The sequence below is a fragment of the Nerophis lumbriciformis genome, linkage group LG08, assembly GCF_033978685.3.
Source record: "Nerophis lumbriciformis linkage group LG08, RoL_Nlum_v2.1, whole genome shotgun sequence".
Lineage (NCBI taxonomy): Eukaryota > Metazoa > Chordata > Actinopteri > Syngnathiformes > Syngnathidae > Nerophis > Nerophis lumbriciformis.
In genome coordinates, this window is record NC_084555.2 from 54,083 (window position 1) to 76,681 (window position 22,599).

The 22,599-nt window shown below is 42.0% G+C and overlaps 2 gene segments (V, D, J or C); one reads left to right on the top strand and one right to left on the bottom strand.

Annotated features, from left to right (window-relative positions):
* Positions 1 to 13,631: 13,631 nt before the first annotated feature.
* LOC133612024 (Ig kappa chain V region 120-like) lies at positions 13,632 to 14,193 on the bottom strand. The segment is given in 3 exon segments: positions 13,632 to 13,725; positions 13,773 to 14,070; positions 14,142 to 14,193. Coding segments are annotated over 3 exon segments (444 nt in total).
* Positions 14,194 to 14,273: 80 nt separating this feature from the next.
* LOC133612025 (Ig lambda-3 chain C region-like) lies at positions 14,274 to 22,224 on the top strand. The segment is given in 3 exon segments: positions 14,274 to 14,310; positions 20,194 to 20,319; positions 21,781 to 22,224. Coding segments are annotated over 3 exon segments (492 nt in total).
* The last annotated feature ends 375 nt before the right edge of the window (positions 22,225 to 22,599 follow it).

Here is a 22,599-nt window from a genome sequence, read left to right on the forward strand (position 1 = left end):
TGTGTTCTGGAGTTAATTTATGTAAAGTTTAGGAGTAAGAGCTACAGCTACTTTAATGACCAATTTAATATAAAACCCAATTTTATACAAGATGTGTTAGTTGGGGGTCCTCACTCCATCTTTATTTCAGTTTGGGGGTCCTTGGCTTGGAAAACTTTGGCATGAAGTGTTTACGGGACGGGCCGGCCCTGAGTGTTAGTGTGACTTCTTCTTCCCTCATTTCAACTTTTTCTTACAAGTCAATCAACTTGTTCAGATTGACGCTGGTTCTGTTTGGTGATCTTTGTTCAGTGGACCAGTCATCATCATCTTCCACTTTCACTTCCCTCAAACCAAAGGAGGTTTTTGTACAGCTCTCAATCACCGTGTATACCTTCCAACGTCAAAAGCGGCAAAACAGTAGTAATCAGCGACATCTTCTGCCTGAACACCACTGATAGTCAGAGTGTAGTCAGAGCCAGATTGTGTGCCACTGAATCGAGGTGGTGTTCCAGTAAAGCGACTTGTTGCATCATAGATCAGAAGTTTAGGAACCTGTCCAGGTTTCACTTGGTACCAACTGAGATCTTCACCAATATTTGAACTCCCTTTGGCGCTGATGGTCACCGTCCCACCAAGACTGACATACTTGATTTTGTCCGTCTGGGTCAACAAATCCTGGGCGGAAGATCCTGAAAGGAGACGGCGATGATTACATCAACACTTTCCCTTTAGGGACGACTCAAAAGAGTCTTTGTCTCACCTTGAATCAGCAGAGCCGACTGGACGAGCAGAAGCACTGGTGCAGGCCACATCTTGATGCACTTTTCCAGCCCAGTGCGTGGAAAGAGTCCAGATTTATCAAGACGTGGCGGTGCGGCCAAGCGGAGCGCTCATGCAAATGAGCTCCGAGCGCACCTGTCTTTGTGAAAGTGAGAGGGAGGCGTGGCCAGGACCACTTCCTGTCCATGTTTGTGTTGCACATCTGCCTCAGACCCCTTCACTGACGCTCCACTTTCACCACAACTCCTCCATATTTCATGTACTACGAACCATACATGAACATGTTTTGTAAATAAGTCATTCATTAAAGTAAAGTCATTAAATGAATAATGATAATGTGACTAATGATTTATTTTGATTTTATTGGCACTTTTTGTAAAGAAGACAACAACAATATAACTTAAAAAACCCCAATGTCAAACAATATAGGGGGTTTTAAGGATATTTTAGGAAATCTTTAGCCCCCATAAAAGTTCTAATCATGCCATTGATTCGACCGCTTGATGAAAATCATTATTGACCTAAATAAGGTATTCACATGTTTGTTTGTTTTTTAAATAAACTATTTTCAACCAAATGAAGACAAGAATGAGCTTTTTAGTGCATGTTAACATATTGAGTGTGTATTTGTTGTCCTAACAGTGATCCGGCTGCAACTGTGACATCTACCCACTAGAGGGCGCCTGCCAGCCAAAATAAAAATGCTGATACACAGGGGCGTCACTAGCTTTTAAGGACAGGGGGGGCTTAGCCCCCAGGAGATGCACAGGATGTGAGCGAACGTAGCGCACGAGCACAAAACCTCACAATTGGCTAACAAAGACTTAGAAATTATTCATTGTTATTATTATTATTTCAGTCAGTTTATTTTCAATCTGTGTTCAGTACAACAACAAACATGGCTTTGCACAGTGACATTTTGTTTACAGCATCAACAAGAAACAATGACTTGCATGATCCTTCAAGATACACTGAAACACAATGAAAGTCATGGCAATAGCCTCTATGTTATTACTTCACAACATAGAGGCTAATGCCATGACTTTAGCTCACAATACAATAATTGATCTAAATTGCACAGATTACATTTTGGGCACATATGTGACTAAAATGGTTGTAAATTCAAGCCCTGGAAATATTACTTAATTACTTGAATTAAAGTAATATCTGGATCGGGATAATGTGGCTTGTATATAATATATTTATATATATATATATATATTATGGCAAGTCGTTAAGGAAATTAAATATATATGGAAGTCTGAATAGAAATGAGAAACGTTTATATATACTGTAAATAAGAAAGACTTAGAGTCTGTCTGCTGATCTGAAAAAGAGCCAAAGCTGTCAAAGAGCTGAGGGACCATCTTCAAATTTCAATGCTGAAACAAATAATGCAAACAATAAAATGTAACTTCCAGGGCTTGAGATGAATGTAGTCCCGTCGTCCCGGGGACAGTAAAAAAAATGCACGGGACGAAATTAAATGCTCTCCGGGATGATGGCTTTTAACCATTTTTTTTCTTTTTATATATTTATTCATTTTACATTTTATATTAAATGTCTTGGTTTTTCCTCCCTCTGAAAATCCTATGAAATGTTTAACAAGCCATCCTATAACAATACAACAGCTATTAATGTAACAATACAATAAAACAAATATATTTAATGATGTTTTTTTCATTATTTTAACAATAGGCTAATGTATATTACTTTATATGGATTCTACAAGAAACACAAAACCTAAAAACTAAATTATTTACAATTGCAGACACAAGGTTTCATGCAGCTTCACTCATTGTAAAGGAAGACGGAAGTCCACGCAGGAGAAAAATGACTACAAAGATGGTGTCTGGGTTTTTCTTATATATATATATATATATATATATATATATATATATATATATATATATATATATATATATACATATATATATATATATATATATATATATATATATATATATATATATATATATATATATATATATATATATATATAACTTTGAACATGTCACGAGGGAGGTGCTGGACATTGAGTCCGAATGGACCATGTTCCACGCCTCTATTGTCGAGGCGGCTGATTGGAGCTGTGGCCGCAAGGTAGTTGGTGCCTGTCGTGGCGGTAATCCTAGAACCCGTTGGTGGACACCGGCGGTGAGGGATGCCGTCAAGCTGAAGAAGGAGTTCTATCGGGTTCTTTTGGCTCATAGGACTCCCGAGGCAGCGGACAGGTACCGACAGGCCAAGCGGTGTGCGGCTTCAGCGGTGGCAGAGGCAAAAACTCGGACATGGGAGGAATTCGGGGAAGCCATGGAAAACGACTTCCGGACGGCTTCGAAGCAATTCTGGACCACCATCCGCCGCCTCAGGAAGGGGAAGCAGTGCACTATCAACACCGTGTATGGCGAGGATGGTGTTCTGCTGACCTCGACTGCGGATGTTGTGGATCGGTGGAGGGAATACTTCGAAGACCTCCTCAATCCCACCAACACGTCTTCCTATGAGGAAGCAGTGCCTGGGGAGTCTGTGGTGGGCTCTCCTATTTCTGGGGCAGAGGTTGCTGAGGTAGTTAAAAAGCTCCTCGGTGGCAAGGCCCCGGGGATAGATGAGATCCGCCCGGAGTTCCTTAAGGCTCTGGATGCTGTGGGGCTGTCTTGGTTGACAAGACTCTGCAGCATCGCGTGGACATCGGGGGCGGTACCTCTGGATTGGCAGACCGGGGTGGTGGTTCCTCTCTTTAAGAAGGGGAACCGGAGGGTGTGCTCTAACTATCGTGGGATCACACTCCTCAGCCTTCCCGGTAAGGTCTATTCAGGTGTACTGGAGAGGAGGCTACGCCGGATAGTCGAACCTCGGATTCAGGAGGAACAGTGTGGTTTTCGTCCTGGTCGTGGAACTGTGGACCAGCTCTATACTCTCGGCAGGGTCCTTGAGGGTGCATGGGAGTTTGCCCAACCAGTCTACATGTGTTTTGTGGACTTGGAGAAGGCATTCGACCGTGTCCCTCGGGAAGTCCTGTGGGGAGTGCTCATAGAGTATGGGGTATCTGACTGTCTGATTGTGGCAGTCCGCTCCCTGTATGCTCAGTGCCAGAGCTTGGTCCGCATTGCCGGCAGTAAGTCGGGCACGTTTCCAGTGAGGGTTGGACTCCGCCAAGGCTGCCCTTTGTCACCGATTCTGTTCATAACTTTTATGGACAGAATTTCTAGGCGCAGTCAAGGCGTTGAGGGGATCTGGTTTGGTGGCTGCAGGATTAGGTCTCTGCTTTTTGCAGATGATGTGGTCCTGATGGCTTCATCTGGCCAGGATCTTCAGCTCTCACTGGATCGGTTCGCAGCCGAGTGTGAAGCGACTGGGATGAGAATCAGCACCTCCAAGTCCGAGTCCATGGTTCTCGCCCGGAAAAGGGTGGAGTGCCATCTCCGGGTTGGGGAGGAGATCTTGCCCCAAGTGGGGGAGTTCAAGTACCTCGGAGTCTTGTTCACGAGTGAGGGAAGAGTGGATCGTGAGATCGACAGGCGGATCGGTGCGGCATCTTCAGTAATGCGGACGCTGTATCGATCCGTTGTGGTGAAGAAGGAGCTGTGCCGGAAGGCAAAGCTCTCAATTTACCGGTCGATCTACGTTCCCATCCTCACCTATGGTCATGAGCTTTGGGTTATGACCGAAAGGACAAGATCACGGGTACAAGCGGCCGAAATGAGTTTCCTCCGCCGGGTGGCGGGGCTCTCCCTTAGAGATAGGGTGAGAAGCTCTGCCATCCGGGGGGAGCTCAAAGTAAAGCCGCTGCTCCTCCACATCGAGAGGAGCCAGATGAGGTGGTTCGGGCATCTGGTCAGGATGCCACCCGAACGCCTCCCTAGGGAGGTGTTTAGGGCACGTCCGACCGGTAGGAGGCCGCGGGGAAGACCCAGGACACACGTTGGGAAGACTATGTCTCCCGGCTGGCCTGGGAACGCCTCGGGTTCCCACAGGAAGAGCTGGACGAAGTGGCTGGGGAGAGGGAAGTCTGGGCTTTCCTGCTTAGGCTGCTGCCCCCGCGACCCGACCTCGTATAAGCGGAAGAAGATGGATGGATGGATGGATCTATATATATATATATATATATATATATATATATATATATATATATATATATATATATGAAAGACTTAAAGGTATACGAGATAGGCTCCCTCGGTTAATCCTACATATGTGTCGGATGTGTTAATGTCCTTGCGTATTACCTTAGATTGGTAGACAACTGATGTTTGTAAGCACCCCCCGTTGAGAGGGCAATCAGGTTTCTTTCGACAGTTACAGCCTTTGTTGGTTTTGGAGTCGCTCTGTCCGGGGGCCGACGGCTCATTTGCAATTGTTTTGTTGTGGTTTGAGATGATTTGTCGTATATTGTTCATGCAGCTGTAGCTCAATTTAATGTTGCTCTTGTTGAATACTTTTCTTAGGGTGTTGTCTTTGGGAAAGTGTTTGTCAATCAGATTGAGGAATTTGTGTCCAATGTTAGTTGAGACGTTTTTGCTGTATGGGGGGTTGTACCAGATGATGTCGTTTCGTTTTCTGTTCTTTTTTGGCTGGTTTCCTAGCGTGGGTTCATAGGTGAGGGTGAAATTGTATCCGCTTTCATCAAGGGCTTTTTGGTACGGGGGGGTTGCTTGGTCAAATTCAGCTTTGCTAGATGACAGCATCGATAGCCTTTTATTAATTCCGGTAGGTATTCTTTTCGTGGTGGTGGTTGGGTGGTTGCTGTCATGGTGCACGTATTGGAGTGTTGTGTTGGGTTTCGTGAATGGTTGGTAGCTGTTATTTCTCAGATTGAAAGTGACGTCAAGGAAGTTGACGGTTTGCTTGTTGGCTTCAATCGTGATCCGTAGGCCGTTCTCTTTGAAAATTTGGCATATGCGCTTCTTGGTATTCTCGCTGCTCCTTGGCGAGGCGCCACACACTGCCAGTCCGTCATCACGGTAAATACCAAGGTTCAGATTGAGGCTAGCGAGCTGGGAGAGGAGGAAACTCCCAACGAGTTCACACGTTTCTGCTCCGTCAAAACTTCCCATAGTGACGTCAAATGTTGCATTGTTCTTTTTTTGCCATGGTGTACTGTTGTAGATGAGAATGGCTCGCTAGCCTCAATCTGAACCTTGGTATTTACCGTGATGACGGACTGGCAGTGTGTCGCGCCTCGCCAAGGAGCAGCGAGAATACCAAGAAGCGCATATGCCAAATTTTCAAAGAGAACGGCCTACGGATCACGATTGAAGCCAACAAGCAAACCGTCAACTTCCTTGACGTCACTTTCAACCTGAGAAATAACAGCTACCAACCATTCACGAAACCCAACACAACACTCCAATACGTGCACCATGACAGCAACCACCCACCCACCACCACGAAAAGAATACCTACCGGAATTAATAAAAGGCTATCGATGCTGTCATCCAGCAAAGCTGAATTTGACCAAGCAACCCCCCCCCCGTACCAAAAAGCCCTTGATGAAAGCGGATACAATTTCACCCTCACCTATGAACCCACGCTAGGAAACCAGCCAAAAAAGAACAGAAAACAAAACGACATCATCTGGTACAACCCCCCATACAGCAAAAACGTCTCAACTAACATTGGACACAAATTCCTCAATCTGATTGACAAACACTTTCCCAAAGACAACATCCTAAGAAAAGTATTCAACAAGAACAACATTAAATTGAGCTACAGCTGCATGAACAATATACGACAAATCATCTCAAACCACAACAAAACAATTGCAAATGAGCCGCCGGCCCCCGGACAGAGCGACTCCAAAACCAACAAAGGCTGTAACTGTCGAAAGAAACCTGATTGCCCTCTCAACGGGGGGTGCTTACAAACATCAGTTGTCTACCAATCTAAGGTAATACGCAAGGACATTAACACATCCGACACATATGTAGGATTAACCGAGGGAGAATTCAAAACCAGATGGAACAATCACAAGGCTTCTTTCAGGAACCAAAACCTGCGAAATACCACAGAACTCAGCAAACACATTTGGGACCTCAAAGACAATAATGTTGAATATTCAATAACATGGCAAATTCTTGCATCCAGCACACCTTACAATAGTGGTAATAAAAGATGCAACCTATGCTTGAAAGAGAAACTGTTTATTATTTACCGTTCAGACCTGTCATCTCTCAACAAGCGCAGCGAAATTGTAACAGCATGCCGCCACAGACGGAAACACCTCCTAGGTAACACATGAGCCAATCACCACGCCCCTACGCCAGCCTGTACCCACCCACTCTGTGCCCTATATAAACCATGGTATGTGAATGCTCCCATTAAAATCTCCTGATGATTGAGGGTACCCCCCCCTCATGAAACAGGCCTGTAGAGATGAAATAGTCTTGTGATTTTTTTCCCCACACATACATGTATTGCGCTCTACTACGGTATCGAGCACTATTTTTTGGATAACCTTATTAAGACATATATATATATATATATATATATATATATATATATATATATATATATATATATATATATATATATATATATATATATATATATATATATATATATATACACATATATATATATATATATATATATATATATATATACATATATATATATATATATATGTGTATATATATATACACATATATATACATATATATATATATATATAAAATAAAACAAATGGCTTTTCGATAAGCCATTTTTTATTTATTTATTTATTACAAAGCCAAAATAGGCCTAACAACGCCAATGGTTGTAATTCTGTAGCACTTTGAGATTTGGAATCAAATGTAAAGTAGATTACAAATACAATATATTATATAAATACATTTTATATATATATATATATATGTCCTTACGTAACATCACCAGAATGATTGGCAATTAGGAGGACCAATAGTCAACATGATCCACCCAGAAATAAATAAAACAAATGGCTTATCGATAAGCCATTCAAAAAAAAATTTGTTTTACTATTTATTTATATATATCATTATTCTCCTACTCACCTTTCCAGTACAGGCCTCTCCCCTCTCACTTTATGTGCTCCTCTGCCCTGACTCCTACAGGTCAATAGGGGTTGTGGAGTGATTATTATTATTATTATCTACTGATGATAGTCATACGTGAATGAGCTCAGCTCCTGTTCTCCTCCATGTGTAAAGTGAGAAATACAGCTGATGCTCCAGAAGGAAGTAACCCCAAAGATAGCAAATGGTAAAAAGAGTGCACATTTAACTTTATAAATAACCAGGACCTTCATGATGCATTTCAGGCTAACTAGCTAACTAAGTAGCAGCATTGTTTTAGAGTGGGAATGTAACTTTTTGTCAAACACAGACCTGGTGTAAAGTGGAGCTAATACATTTTACTACAAGCAGTGATGAATACTTACTTTCTTGAAAAAGTTTCTTATGTCCATTTTGCATCTGTTCACGTTCTTGTTCTGCAGTGCTGTGTGCTAATTTGCTTAGTACCAGAGGTGGGTAGAGTAGCCAGAAATTGTACTCAAGTAAGAGTACTGTTACTTTAGAGATTTATTACTCAAGTAAAAGTAAGGAGTAGTCACCCAAATATTTACTTGAGTAAAAGTAAAAGTATGTTGTGAAAAAACTACTCAAGTACTGAGTAACTGATGAGTAACATACACACACATATCATAGCATTTAAGTCCCATCTTAAAACTCATTTGTATACTCTAGCCTTTAAATAGCCCCCCTGTTAGACCAGTTGATCTGCCGTTTCTTTTCTTTTCTCCTCTGCTCCCCTTTTCCTTGAGGGGCGGGGGTGCACAGGTCCGGTGGCCATGGATGAAGTGCTGGCTGTCCAGAGTCGGGACCCGGGGTGGACCGCTCGCCTGTGCATCGGCAGGGAACATCTCTGCGCTGCTGACCCGTCTCCGCTCGGGATGGTGTCCTGCTGGCCCCACTATGGACTGGACTCTTACTATTATGTTGGATCCACTATGGACTGGACTCTCACAATATTATGTCAGACCCACTCGACATCCATTGCTTTCGGTCTCCCCTAGAGGGGGGGGGGGGTTACCCACATATGCGGTCCTCTCCAAGGTTCCTCATAGTCATTCACATCGACGTCCCACTGGGGTGAGTTTTTCCTTGCCCGTATGTGGGCTTTGTACCGAGGATGTCGTTGTGGCTTGTGCAGCCCTTTGAGACACTTGTGATTTAGGGCTATATAAATAAAGATTGATTGATTGATTGATGATATATATACATATATACACACAAACATATATGCATGTTTAACACATATAGATTCCTTTCTTTCATGAAGACAAGAATATAAGTTGGTGTATTACCTGATTCTGATGACTTGCATTGATTGTAATCAGACAGTAGTGCTGATAACGTCCACGTTTTCAAATAGAGGAGAAAAAAAGTTCCTCCTTTCTGTCTAATAACACATGAAAGTGGTTAGTTTTTGGCATCTTATTTGTCAAGCTTCCATATTCGTTTTTATACACTTTACAAGAAATACATTGGCGGCAAACTCCGTAGCTTGCTAGCTTGTTTGCGCTGGCTTTCGGAGACTCTTATTTTGAAAGTGCAGGCGCGATGGAGCGGCACTTTTATTGTGAAGACAGGAACTGTGCAGTCAGACTTTAGGCTTTTGACGGGATGTACGGTTGAAATGGAAAAGGGTCTTTTTTCCTTCACACTTTTGATTGATTGGAACTTTTATTAGTAGATTGCACAGTACAGTACATATTCCGTACAAATGACCACTAAATGGTAACACCCGAATAAGTTTTTCAACTTGTTTAAGTCAGGTCATGTGACCCCTGGCTCTGTTTGATTGGTCCAACGTCACCAGTGACTGCATCTGATTGGTGGAACGGAGTGAACGTCACCAGTGACTGTATTTGTTGAAACGCAGGCACTTTGAAGGTCTGTCTGACAGACCAAAACAAACAAAGCGTGCATTAACAGATCGATAAAAATTAGTAGCGAGTAGCGAGCTGAATGTAGATAAAAGTAGCGGAGTAAAAGTAGCGTTTCTTCTCTATAAATATACTCAAGTAAAAGTAAAAGTATGTTGCATTAAAACTACTCTTAGAAGTACAATTCATCCCAAAAGTTACTCAAGTAGATGTAACGGAGTAAATGTAGCGCGTTACTACCCACCTCTGCTTAGTACACCTGCAGGACCGCAAGCAAGGTCGCAGAGAAAATGCGGACTGGATTTTGAGTGATGTTGGTATTTTCTATATGAACAAGTCCAAGGACCGCAAGCAAGGTCGCAGAGAAAATGCGGACTGGATTTTGAGTGATGTTGGCATTTTCTATATGAACAAGTGGAATGGATTCGATACTGACGCACTAAAGGGGCTCTCTATCTAACGCTATGAAGTGAGGGGAAACTGAGTGAATAATGACAGGTTATATGATTATTTATTTAAACCCATATTCGGGCCACTTTATAATGAATATGACGGCATGTATTTGTAAAAAAAAAATTAAATTTTTTTTTTTTTTTTTTTAACACCAAATTATTTAGGGGAGCTTAAGAATATTTTAGGGGGGCTTGAGCCCCCCTAAAATAGGCCTAGCAATGCCAATGGTTTAAAATAAATCATGTACCCACCTTCAAGCCATATCCGATCCAAGTTCACTTGTATCTCGGGAAAACAAACTCCACAGTCCAAGTTCTGACATTATGACACCAGCAAATCTTTTTCCCGCAAGGAATTTGGTCGAGGAAGGAAATTGGGAGTCGCTCGGAGCCATGGCGGCGCGAGACCTGACGTGGGGGACAAATGGCAAGCTTATTCCAATTTGCTCCATTTGGCCCGATGACGGCACTGCGTCACCGCAATCCCGGAAGCGCCGCTCCAGACCGAGGACGTCAGGGAAGGCGAGCAGACCGCGCGCAGCGCTCCCACAGGCTTCTCCCACAGGCTCCTCCCACAGGCTCCTCCCACTCTGGGCGGAAGCAGGCTGCTGCCAGCTCTGCAGTTCCAAAATGACGTAACAGACCAGGATTTTTTTTCCAACTCTTTTTCTTTTGATCACTCACCTCCAGCAAAAGACTCTAATCCCATGACCATGATTCAACACTACCAAAATATGATTTTGAACATTAGATCCTGTCAAGACAAGCCACCCAAATTTCATGCCCCGCACCCCAGGACTCAAGTCACGCCCAAGTCACACAATTTTTTTTTTCTCCCACAAAATCCCAGGTATAAAATAGACTTTTTGTACAATTTAAAGGGGAAGTTTCTGCCCCCCTCCTGACCTCCCTCCACCCACCCCTAAAGAGAGTTCCAGACCGCAGGGAGTGCGTCTGGTATCTGTCCCTTGAGGGGGGGCTAGGGCTGGGAATTGTTCAGGTGGGGTGGTTCAGCATCACCAGGCCAAGCCACAGCCGCCAGCACGGTTGCCGCCACCGGTCTTTCGGCTTGCTAAGCCGCAACCTCCGGTTTGGCCACCACCACCGGTCTTTCAGCCTGCCAAACCGCAACCCCCAGGTAGGCCACCTCCACCTGCACCAAGGCTAGCACCAGTAGCAGCACCACGGCTAGCTGCTCCAAGGCTAGCACCTGTAGCTAGCACCACGGCTAGCTGCTCCAAGGCTAGCACCTGTAGCTGCTCCACGGCTAGCACCACGGCTAGCTGCTCCACGGCTAGCACCACGGCTAGCTGCTCCACGGCTAGCACCATGGCTAGCTGCTCCACGGCTAGCACTACGGCTAGCTGCTCCGAGGCTGGCACCACGGCTAGCTGCTCCGAGGCTGGCACCACGGCTAGCTGCTCCACGGCTAGCACCTGTCGCTGCTCCACGGCTAGCACCTGTCGCTGCTCCACGGCTAGCACCTGTCGCAGCACCACGGCTAGCACCTGTCGCAGCACCACGACTAGCACCTGTCGCAGCACCACGACTAGCACCTGTCGCAGCACCACGGCTAGCACCTGTCGCAGCACCACGGCTAGCACTTGTCGCAGCACCACGGCTAGCACCAGCTCCACCACGCCAAGTTCCACGGCAGGCTCCAGTACCAGCTCCACGCCGCCATGCGCCGCCAAGCCAAGACCAAGCACCGTCATGCCAAGACCAAGCACCGTCATGCCAAGACCAAGCACCGTCATGCCAAGACCAAGACCTGCCATGCCAAGACCAAGACCCGCCAAGACCAAGACCCGCCACGCCAAGACCAAGACCAAGACCCACGCCAAGACCAAGACGCGCCACGCCGAGCTTCGCCGCCTGACGCGCCACGCCGAGCTTCGCCGCCTGACGCGCCACGCCGAGCTTCGCCGCCTGACGCCCCACGCCGAGCTTCGCCGCCTGCTTCATCTGCAGTTTCCACGATGACGACGTGCCTGCCTCCTCGTCGGCCACGGATATGGCCGCTACCTGGTCGCCCGCCACGCCAAGTAAGCCCACCTCCCAGTCGGCCACGAATGTGGCCATTCCCTGGGCGCCCGCCTCGCCTGCTGCAGCGGCGTTCCACTCGCCGCCGCCACCTAACTCTGCCCCGGTGGATACGGGGACACGTGGTCTGGCGACCCACCGCCATGTCCCCCACCTGCCCTCCCATGACTATTGATCATTGTTTTTTTTGTTTTTTTTATGGACATCTGGTATCTGTCCTTAAGGGAGGGGCTCTGTCATGTCTGTGTAATCATGTTTTGTTTTAGTCATGTTTTGTTTTGTTTAGTTATTGACTCTTTAGTTTCTGGCTTTTCACTCCCTTGTCTTGTTTGCATTGTTACCCATTAGTTTCACCTGTTCCACGTTTGGACTCATTATGCACTCTTGTTTGTCACCATAGCAACCCATTAGTTTTCACCTGTCATGTCACGCACCTGTTTTGAGTCACACACCTGTTGTTAATCATGTCTGTGTTATTTAAGCTATTCATTTTCTGTTGTTCATCCTGGTGTCATATCTTTTCTAACCCTGCTATCATCTCGTATCAAGCCACAGTAAGTGTTTTTATTTCGTGTTCACAGTTTCTGCCTTAGAGCAAGTTTTGTTTTCATTCGCCAAGTTTTTTACCTCCGCCATTGTGCACGCCTTTTGTTTGCTTCTGTTTTGTAGTTTGTTAGTGTTTCAAATAAATCATGTATCCACCTTTCAAGCCATGTCCGATCCAAGTTCACATGCATCTCGGGAAAACAAACTCCACAGTCCAAGTTCTGACAATATCTGTGTCAGACTTTGAACACACTGTGCTCAATTCAAATAGAATATTATTGTTATCCATGCATTTTCAAATGTACTGTATCACAACAAAACAGGACAAATGCTGAAGCACATTCATATTTCTGGATTGGGACTTCAAACTATAATTTAAATTATAGTTAATAATTCCTTTTTATCAATGATGTGTGTGTGTGTGTGGCCCTAAACCACAAAGAGCATTAGTCTTCACCAAGGGGTTCGCGGAGGCTGGGAGGGTCGTAACATTTTTGGCAATATAGACAATTTTTTGAATATATACTTTTCATAAATAATTGTATAAATTTATAATTTTCACAAATGTGAATGTATTTAAATACATATTAGCATTAACCATCCACATATCCATTTTCTACCCCTTGTTCCTCTAGGGGTTGCGGGGTGCTGGAGCCTATCCTAGCTAATTATCAATTTAATGTATTAATTAATCCATGTGTTCTGTGTTCTGGAGTTAATTTATGTAAAGTTCAGCTACTTTAAGGACCAATTTAATATAAAACCCAATTTTATACAAGATGTGTTAGTTGGGGGTCCTCACTCCATCTTTATTTCAGTTTGGGGGTCCTTGGCTTGGAAAACTTTGGCATGAAGTGTTTACGGGACGGGCCGGCCCTGAGTGTTAGTGTGACTTCTTCTTCCCTCATTTCAACTTTTTCTTACAAGTCAATCAACTTGTTCAGATTGACGCTGGTTCTGCTTGGTGATCTTTGTTCAGTGGACCAGTCATCATCATCTTCCACTTTCACTTCCCTCAAACCAAAGGAGGTTTTTGTACAGCTCTCAATCACCGTGTATACCTTCCAGCTCCAAAAGCGGCAAAACAGTAGTAATCAGCGACATCTTCTGCCTGAACACCACTGATAGTCAGAGTGTAGTCAGAGCCAGATCGTGTGCCACTGAATCGAGGTGGTGTTCCAGAAGAAAGGGTTGATGCAGCATAGATCAGAAGTTTAGGAACCTGTCCAGGTTTCACTTGGTACCAACTGAGAGCATCACCAATATTTGAACTCCCTTTGGCGCTGATGGTCACCGTCCCACCAAGACTGACATACTTGATTTTGTCCGTCTGGGTCAACAAATCCTGGGCGGAAGATCCTGAAAGGAGACGGCGATGATTACATCAACACTTTCCCTTTAGGGACGACTCAAAAGAGTCTTTGTCTCACCTTGAATCAGCAGAGCCGACTGGACGAGCAGAAGCACTGGTGCAGGCCACATCTTGATGCACTTTTCCAGCCCAGTGCGTGGAAAGAGTCCAGATTTATCAAGACGTGGCGGTGCGGCCAAGCGGAGCGCTCATGCAAATGAGCTCCGAGCGCACCTGTCTTTGTGAAAGTGAGAGGGAGGCGTGGCCAGGACCACTTCCTGTCCATGTTTGTGTTGCACATCTGCCTCAGACCCCTTCACTGACGCTCCACTTTCACCACAACTCCTCCATATTTCATGTACTACGAACCATACATGAACATGTTTTGTATATAAGTCATTCATTAAAGTTAAGTCATTAAATGAATAATGATAATGTGACTAATGATTTATTTAGATTTTATTGCCACTTTTTTGTAAAGAAGACAACAACAATATAACTTAAAAAAAACAATGTCAAACAATATAGGGGGTTTTAAGGATATTTTAGGAAGTCTTTAGCCCCCCTAGAAGTTCTAATCATGCCATTGGTTCGACCGCTTGATGAAAATCATTATTGACCTAAATAAGGTATTTACATGTTTCTTTTTAAAAACAAACTATTTTCAACCAAATGAAGACAAGAATGAGCTTTTTAGTGCATGTTAACATACTGAGTGTGTATTTGTTGTCCTAACAGTGATCCGGCTGCAACTGTGACATCTACCCACTAGAGGGCGCCTGCCAGCCAAAATAAAAATGCTGATACAGAAAGTGATGCATTGATATCGGGCCTCCGATAGCATTGCACCGAGCCTGTGTCTGGACTTCGGACTAATGTTAGCATGCTAATATAAGAGATGTTAACATATCTCCAAGATGGCACCGAGTATCAAATATAATGATTTGATTGATTGATTGAGACTTTTATTAGTAGATTGCGCAGTACAGTACATATTCTGTACAATTGACCACTAAATAGTAACACCCGAATAAGTTGTTCAACTTGTTTAAGTCGGGGTCCAATTTGTAGGTTGAAACACTCAAAATTAGCAAAGGAGGCGAGCCAAAAACGTGAGCATACTAACACTGGCATGCTAATATAAAATCGGTTAACATACTTCCATGTGTCATGTCTGTTTGATCATGTTTTGTTTTAGTCATGTTCGGTTTTGTTTTTGGACTTTTTGTGCACTTTTGTTTGTTTTGTCACAATAGCAACCATTAGTTTTCACCTGTCACGTCACTTACCTGTTTCACGTTTTGAGTCACGCACCTGTTTTCACTAATCATGTCTGTAGTATTTAAGTTCATTGTTTTCAATTTGTCTTTCTGGCGACACCCACATTCATACCCCTGTCACACTCTGTTTACCTCTGCGCACTTCATAGTCCATGCCAAGTAAGTTTTTGTTTATTAATGCCACAGTTAGTGTTTTTGTTCCATTGTTCACAGTTTCTGCCTATGTGCAAGTTTTGTTTTCATTAGCCAAGTTTTATACCTCCACAATTGTGCGTGCTTTTCCTTTGTTCTTTTTTGATGTATTAAATAAAATATGTACTCACATTCCCGTCTCGCCCGAGCCAACTTTCCGTTGCCTTCAGGAAAAACAAAATCCAAGGACCAAGTCATGACACCATGATGACGCCAAGTATCAAAAATCATGATATTTAGGTTAAAACATAAAATTAGCTAAAGAGCTACCCTAAAACGTTAGCATGCTATGCTAACTTTCAAGATGGTGCCAAGAATGCTAACGTTAGCATGCTAACACTTAGCATGTGTCATATACCTAGACTGACCATACGTCGTGTTTTCCCCGGACATGTCCTCTTTTGCGGGGCTATCCGGGCTGTCCGGGCGGGGTTTCTTAAATGCCTCAAATGTCCGGTATTTTGAGTCAGTGTTGCGTGTATTTTCAATGTACGTCCAGGGTTAAGAAGGGGTTAAAAACAAAACAAATTGTGAAGGTGTGCACACGCAGCTGCATTCGTGAGGGAGGGGCAGAGACAGAGAGAGCGAGGGAGTGGATTGATTGACATACTTGCCAACCCTCCCGATTTTCCCGGGAGACTCCCGAATTTCTCCCGATTTTCTCCCGATTCCCACAAAGATTACAATATTGGGGGCGTGCCTTAAAGGCACTACCTTTGCGTGCCGGCCTGGGCACACGTTATTTATGGCTCCCCACACACACAAATGAATGCAAATCATACTTGGTCATCAGCCATACAGGTCACACTGAGGGTGGCCGTATAAACAACTTTAACACTGTTACAAATATGCGCCACACTGTGAACCCACACCAAACAAGAATGACAAACACATTTCGGGAGAACATCCGCACCGTAACACAACATATTCACAACAGAACTAATACCCAGAACCCCTTGCAACACTAACTCTTCCGGGACGCTACAATATACACCCCCGCTACCCTCTACCCCCCCCCACCTCATATATATATATATATATATATATATATATATATATATATATATATATATATATATATATCAGTGACATGCGGTCACTAGAGGCAGGTGAGGCGGGGCCTCACCTGCCATCATGGAAAGAAAAAAATGTAAAAAGAAAAAAAAAAATTAAATTGTTATACGTATCCAGTGATTATACTATAAAGTTATTTTCCATTTAACTTCACCAGTTTTCGATAATTTTTATTCAAAATCGCTGAATTTTCACATTTTCCGTTCAAATACTGAGAAGAGACGGTGCGGTGAACAGCAGCCAGTCGAGGCACGTCACTCAGTGCCTCAACATGGACGGACTCGGGTAACTGCTGGTCTGCTGTGCAGTGAGACTGTATTGCTATATGAATTATATTATACATTTCCATAGTTTAGTTAGCTGAGGTATATAATGTACAGTGTATTTTGTCAACAACTGTATGTGTGTCAAGTATTTCTTGTGCTGAGCGATCATAAAACTGCTGCAAAGACGCACTGGCTGAGGCTCGCGTAGCCCCGCCTCCTGGTGCTTAAGGCACCTTCGCCGCAGACTGCACCCCCCGACGAGAGCGCCACACCAACCAAAGTCCACACCCAAACCCTCCACGTGCAAGACCAAATCCACCCAAAAAAAGTCACTTAACAAGAAGCCAAAAAGTGCAAAAACAACAATGCTCGCGCCGGAGGAGACGTGAAAGACTGCAAGGACACTACATTAGGTACACCTGCAGACTGCAGCACGGATTTCATATTTCATTCATTCACAACTCCTCCAACACGAACACCACTGTTCCCGCACTTATAAGTAAAGGTAAGACCATAATAACGTTTTTTTTAATTAAATGTGCTTTTTTGTGTGCTACAGTTTCTATGTGTAAAGTTAAAGTTAAGTTAAAGCAGGGGCGTCACTAGCTTTTAAGAACAGGGGGGGCTTTGCCCCCAGGAGATGCACAGGATGCGAGCGAATGTTACGCACGAGCACAAAACTTCACAAACGGCTAACAAAGACTTAGAAATTATTCATTGTTATTATTATTATTTTTTTTAAAATGCACGGGACGAAATGAAATGCTCCCCGGGACGATGGCTTTTAACCATATATTTTCTTTTTCTTTTTATATATTTATTCATTTTACATTTTATATTAAATGTCTTGGTTTTTCCTTCCTCTGAAAATCCTATTAAATGTTTAACAAGCCATCCTATAATAATAAAACAGCTATTAATGTAACAATACAATAAAACAAATATATTTAATGAGGTTTTTTTCATTATTTTAACAACAGGCTTATGTATATTACTTTATATAGATTCTACAAGAAACACAAAACTTGAAAAATAAATGATTTACAATTGCACACACAAGGTTTTGTGCAGCTTCACTCATTGTAAAGGAAGATAATGTGCTTCGTACACTTGCAGGACCGCAAGCAAGGTCGCAGAGAAAATGCGGGCTGGAATTTGAGTGATGTGGGCATTTTCTATATGAACAAGTGGAATGGATTGGATACCGACGCACGAAAGGGGCTCTCTACCTTACGCTACGAAGTGGGGGGGAAACTGAGTGAATAATAACAGGTTATATGATTATTTATTTAAACTCATATTTGGGCCACTTTATCATGAATATGTCGGCATTTATTTGTAAAAACAAAACAAAAAAACACCAAATTATTTAGGGGTGCTTAAGAATATTTTAGGGGGGCTTGAGCCCCCCTAAAATAGGCCTAACAACGCCAATGAGTTAAAGTACCAATGATTGTCACACACACACTAGGTGTGGTGAAATATGTCCTCTGCATTTGACCCATCCCCTTGTTCGCCCCCTGGGATGTGAGGGGAGCAGTGGGCAGCAGCGGCGCCACGCCCGGGAATAATTGTTGGTGATTTAACCCCCAATTCCAAGCCTTGATGCTGAGTGCCAAGCAGGGAAGAATGCTGGTATGAGCTTTTAAACATAACCCGTTAACTGCTGCCAGTCAAATGGTGAATAAGATACTCTTTAGGGTTCATATGTTTGTAAATCTGACTGTGATGAAGTCAGTGCCTCACCAGCCATCAACCTCACCGCACGTCACTGATATACACATATATATATATATATATATATATATATATATATATATATATATATATATATATATATATATATATATATATATATATATATATATATATACATATATATATATATATATATATATATATATACAATCAGAATCAGAATCAGAAATACTTTATTAATCCCAGTGGGGAAATTAAAATTTAGAGGTTATTTTGAATATTTCTACCTATGCACATTTATTCCAAAACTGTGAATGTTACAGAATATAAGTGTGACTTATTTTGTTATACTGTCAAGCAGTGTTGGCGTTAACACACTTTTTGTGTCTTTTTAACGCATTGAAATCAGAAAGGACGCAGATTTTTTTTTTTTTTTTTTTTTACCATTTGAGTCCCACAGCTAATGTTTAAAGGCCCACGGCACATTCTAAAAATACTATTAAAATCAACAAAAACATAACAAAAGTGAAATAAAAAAGCTTACAGGTGAAATGTAATTTAGAAAAAGTTGCAATGTTGACTAATAAAACAAAGCTGTCATTGCTCAAAACATAATATTGAATCAAAATAAATGTTATTATGAATTATTGACCTATCCAAGGTTCCCATTACTTCACATCAAATATTCCACTTTGAAAAATATTTTTGTGTGTTTGCCATAAAAAACATAGTTTTGTTTGACAAAAAAGGGCGGAAAACAAATAAACAAAAAAACAACATGAAAAAAACAAAACATTTTGAAATGAGGGATAGATGTGAAGTTGATGTAGACTCCAGAGATTTAAGCGTTAAATATAAAATGTATGTATGCCCTGACACACCATTATCATCATTTCATCACCCAAGCAAAACACTTTTTACACTTTTATACAGAAATAAATACACCTACAACTTATTCAATAAAAACATAGAAAAACTACCAGCAGCGGTAAAGTTTAGATCCATGAAGGAAAGAAGAAAGTGAATGAATGTTTATAACTGAATACATTTACATATGTATACACATTTGTTTTCTTTTGTATTATTGTTTTTATGAATAAAGTAACGTTTATGACAACCTTTTTCCAAAACATAATATAGAATGTGAGATATAACAGGATAATGCATACATTTGTCATTTGTTTTCAAAACGCTTACAAAAAAGTGGGACTCCAAATATTTACTGTGGGACCCCATTTTTATGACTTGATGGGGTCCCTGGGACCCCATTTTGAAAATTCCTAGCGCCAACACTGCTGTCAACAGAGGAGAAAAAATGCTTTATTTAGTTCGAGTATCATTGGCAAATTTTCACCTAGTCCCGGCCTTGGCACGCATATATGTGTCCTCTTTTTGGGATTTCACAATATGGTCGGCCTAATTTAGATATGAAAATGAAGAGATTTGGGGGGAGCAGGAAAATCCCCAAAATGTGCTCCAGTTGTTCCCTTTTCCTATCATATCTGTGTCAGACTTTGAACACACTGTGCTCAATTCAAATAGAATATTATTGTTATCCATGCATTTTCAAATGTACTGTATCACAACAAAACGCTGGTTCTGCTTGGTGATCTTTGTTCAGTGGACCAGTCATCATCATCTTCCACTTTCACTTCCCTCAAACCAAAGGAGGTTTTTGTACGAGCGCCTCACAACCTTGCATCACTGTGGTGGAGTTTCGGCGAAGGGACCAAACTGGTCATCGGCTGTGAGTACCAGATGTGTCCTTGTTTTTCACTCTGTGTGACAAAAGCAGGATTTTATTGTGTGGAATTTGGAATTAGAATGTGATGTCAATCTAGGAGCAGCTAACAATATGAGAGTCTGGTTGTCATGGTGACTATCATGTGATTGTTGTCTATTTCATGTCATCATGTGATTTCTTTCTGACATAATTATCAAACATTTCAACACGTCAGGCGAAAAGAAGTAGGAAGAAGCCCAGCTTATTTCATCCTTCTCCTTCTGTGTGCTACTAATAGCTTTTGTAACAATAGAAAGATGGATTATGTAAAGAAGGGAGATAAAGGAAGGAGGAAAAAAGTGTTAAAATATTCAAATAAATCTTAAAGATAAGATAAAATAACCAAAATAAATATAAAATTAAATAATTAATGATTTATAAATATTTGTGTTTGCAAGTCAGCGAGTGCCACATACTGAAAAATCAAAGGATGCTTATTTTTAATACTTTTTAATCTAAAAAAAGATTAATCTAATGCAGGGGTGTCAAACGTAAGATTTTATCCGGCCCGCGGGATGAGTTTGCTAAGTATAAAAATGAGCAGAAATTTTTGAATGAAAGAAACTGCTAATTTAAATGTGTCCACTAGATGTCGCAAAATCAAGATTTGTAGATGATGCTACATATGTAAAAAAAAAAAAAAAAAAAAAAAAACACATGATGTTAGTGCACCAGTTGAGGAAAATGATCAAAGTACATAAACAAAATTTTGTAATTATATTTTTGATATTATTTTTTCATCTTGATAGATTGAAAATTAACACCAACAAGTTGACCGATGAACATTATCACATCATTTATTCAGAAAGTATAAATAACAACAAATAAAGATAGCAACATGTAAGTGTAAAAAAAAGAAAAACAACATTATGATTTGTAAATTTCCAGAATGTGCTTGTTCTATTTTTAAACAAAGAAAATAATCTGAAGTTGTCTTTATAAATGTATGTATTTTACTTGGAAGTAGATTTTTCTTATTGTGGCCACCGATCTAAAATGAGTTTGACACCCCTGCTCTAATCCAATATGCTAATAAATTATATTTTGTATTAGTGCTGTCAAAATGATTATTATTTAAATAAGATTATTCTCACTTTAAAATTTAGATTATTCGTGATTAATCACAGTAAAATACTCCCTTGCGTATTTAAAATAAACTATTAAAAAAGAGTCCAAAATTTCAACACAAATGCAGTTTTAATGTCAGAATGTCAAACAGGAACATTTTTTGACATTTTTGACTTAAGCGCACCTCATTTATTTACACAAAACTTTCTGACAGTTTTATTTCAAGTTTATTTGGAAGATAAATGTGTCAGTCGGAGTCTCCTCACTCATCTTTGCACTAGCAGGAGGTGTTGTCATGTTGATTGACAGCTTTAAAGTGTGACATATTAACTCTCTCCTCCCCCTCCCCCCTCCTAGCGGGTGAGGTGCGGCCCCCCACGCTGACCATTTTCCCCCCCTCCAAAGAGCAGCTGCAGACTGGCAGTGCCACGGCGGTGTGCGTGGCCAGCGGAGGCTCGCCTCAGGCCTGGACCCTGGGCTGGAAGGTGGGGGGCAGCAGCAGCACCTCGGGGGTGTCACACAGCTCGGACGAGGCCACCGGCGACGGCCGCTACAGCTGGACCAGCACCCTGAGCCTCAAGGCCGACCGCTGGAGCACGGCCGGCTCGGTGAGCTGCGAGGCCACCCTGCAGGGTCAGAACCCCGTGACCCAAACCCTGATGGACCCGGGCCGCTGCTCAGAGTAGAAGCTGAGACGCCCGTTCTTGTTTTTATTGCTTCCTGTTTCTTACTGCTTGATGCCGGAGAACTTGGCGCAGAACCTCAACATTTAAGCATTGTTCAATAAAATGTCCACGGTCATGATGAGTCAGCGCCTTTTTCTCTCAGGACCTCAAATGGACCCACTCACACCTCACTATGACCATTAGAAGCACATTCAACTACACTTTGTTTTTACATTCATAATATTTCATCTTAGCTCTTATTTGGAACTGACTTGACCTGTGAAGCACATCTCAAAGTGCTGTGACAATGCTCATAAAAATGTATACAAAAATAAATAAATGAGTAAATTAAAAATAATACATTTAAAGAACAACTTTAGATTTGCAAAAACAAATTAACAGCAATTTTAATGAACGATAAGCTATTTTTTTTTAGAATTGTATTAACAAATGGTCATGAAAATTTAATAGAGAAAAAAAAACTATCAATGAAATAAAATGGTCATAAAAA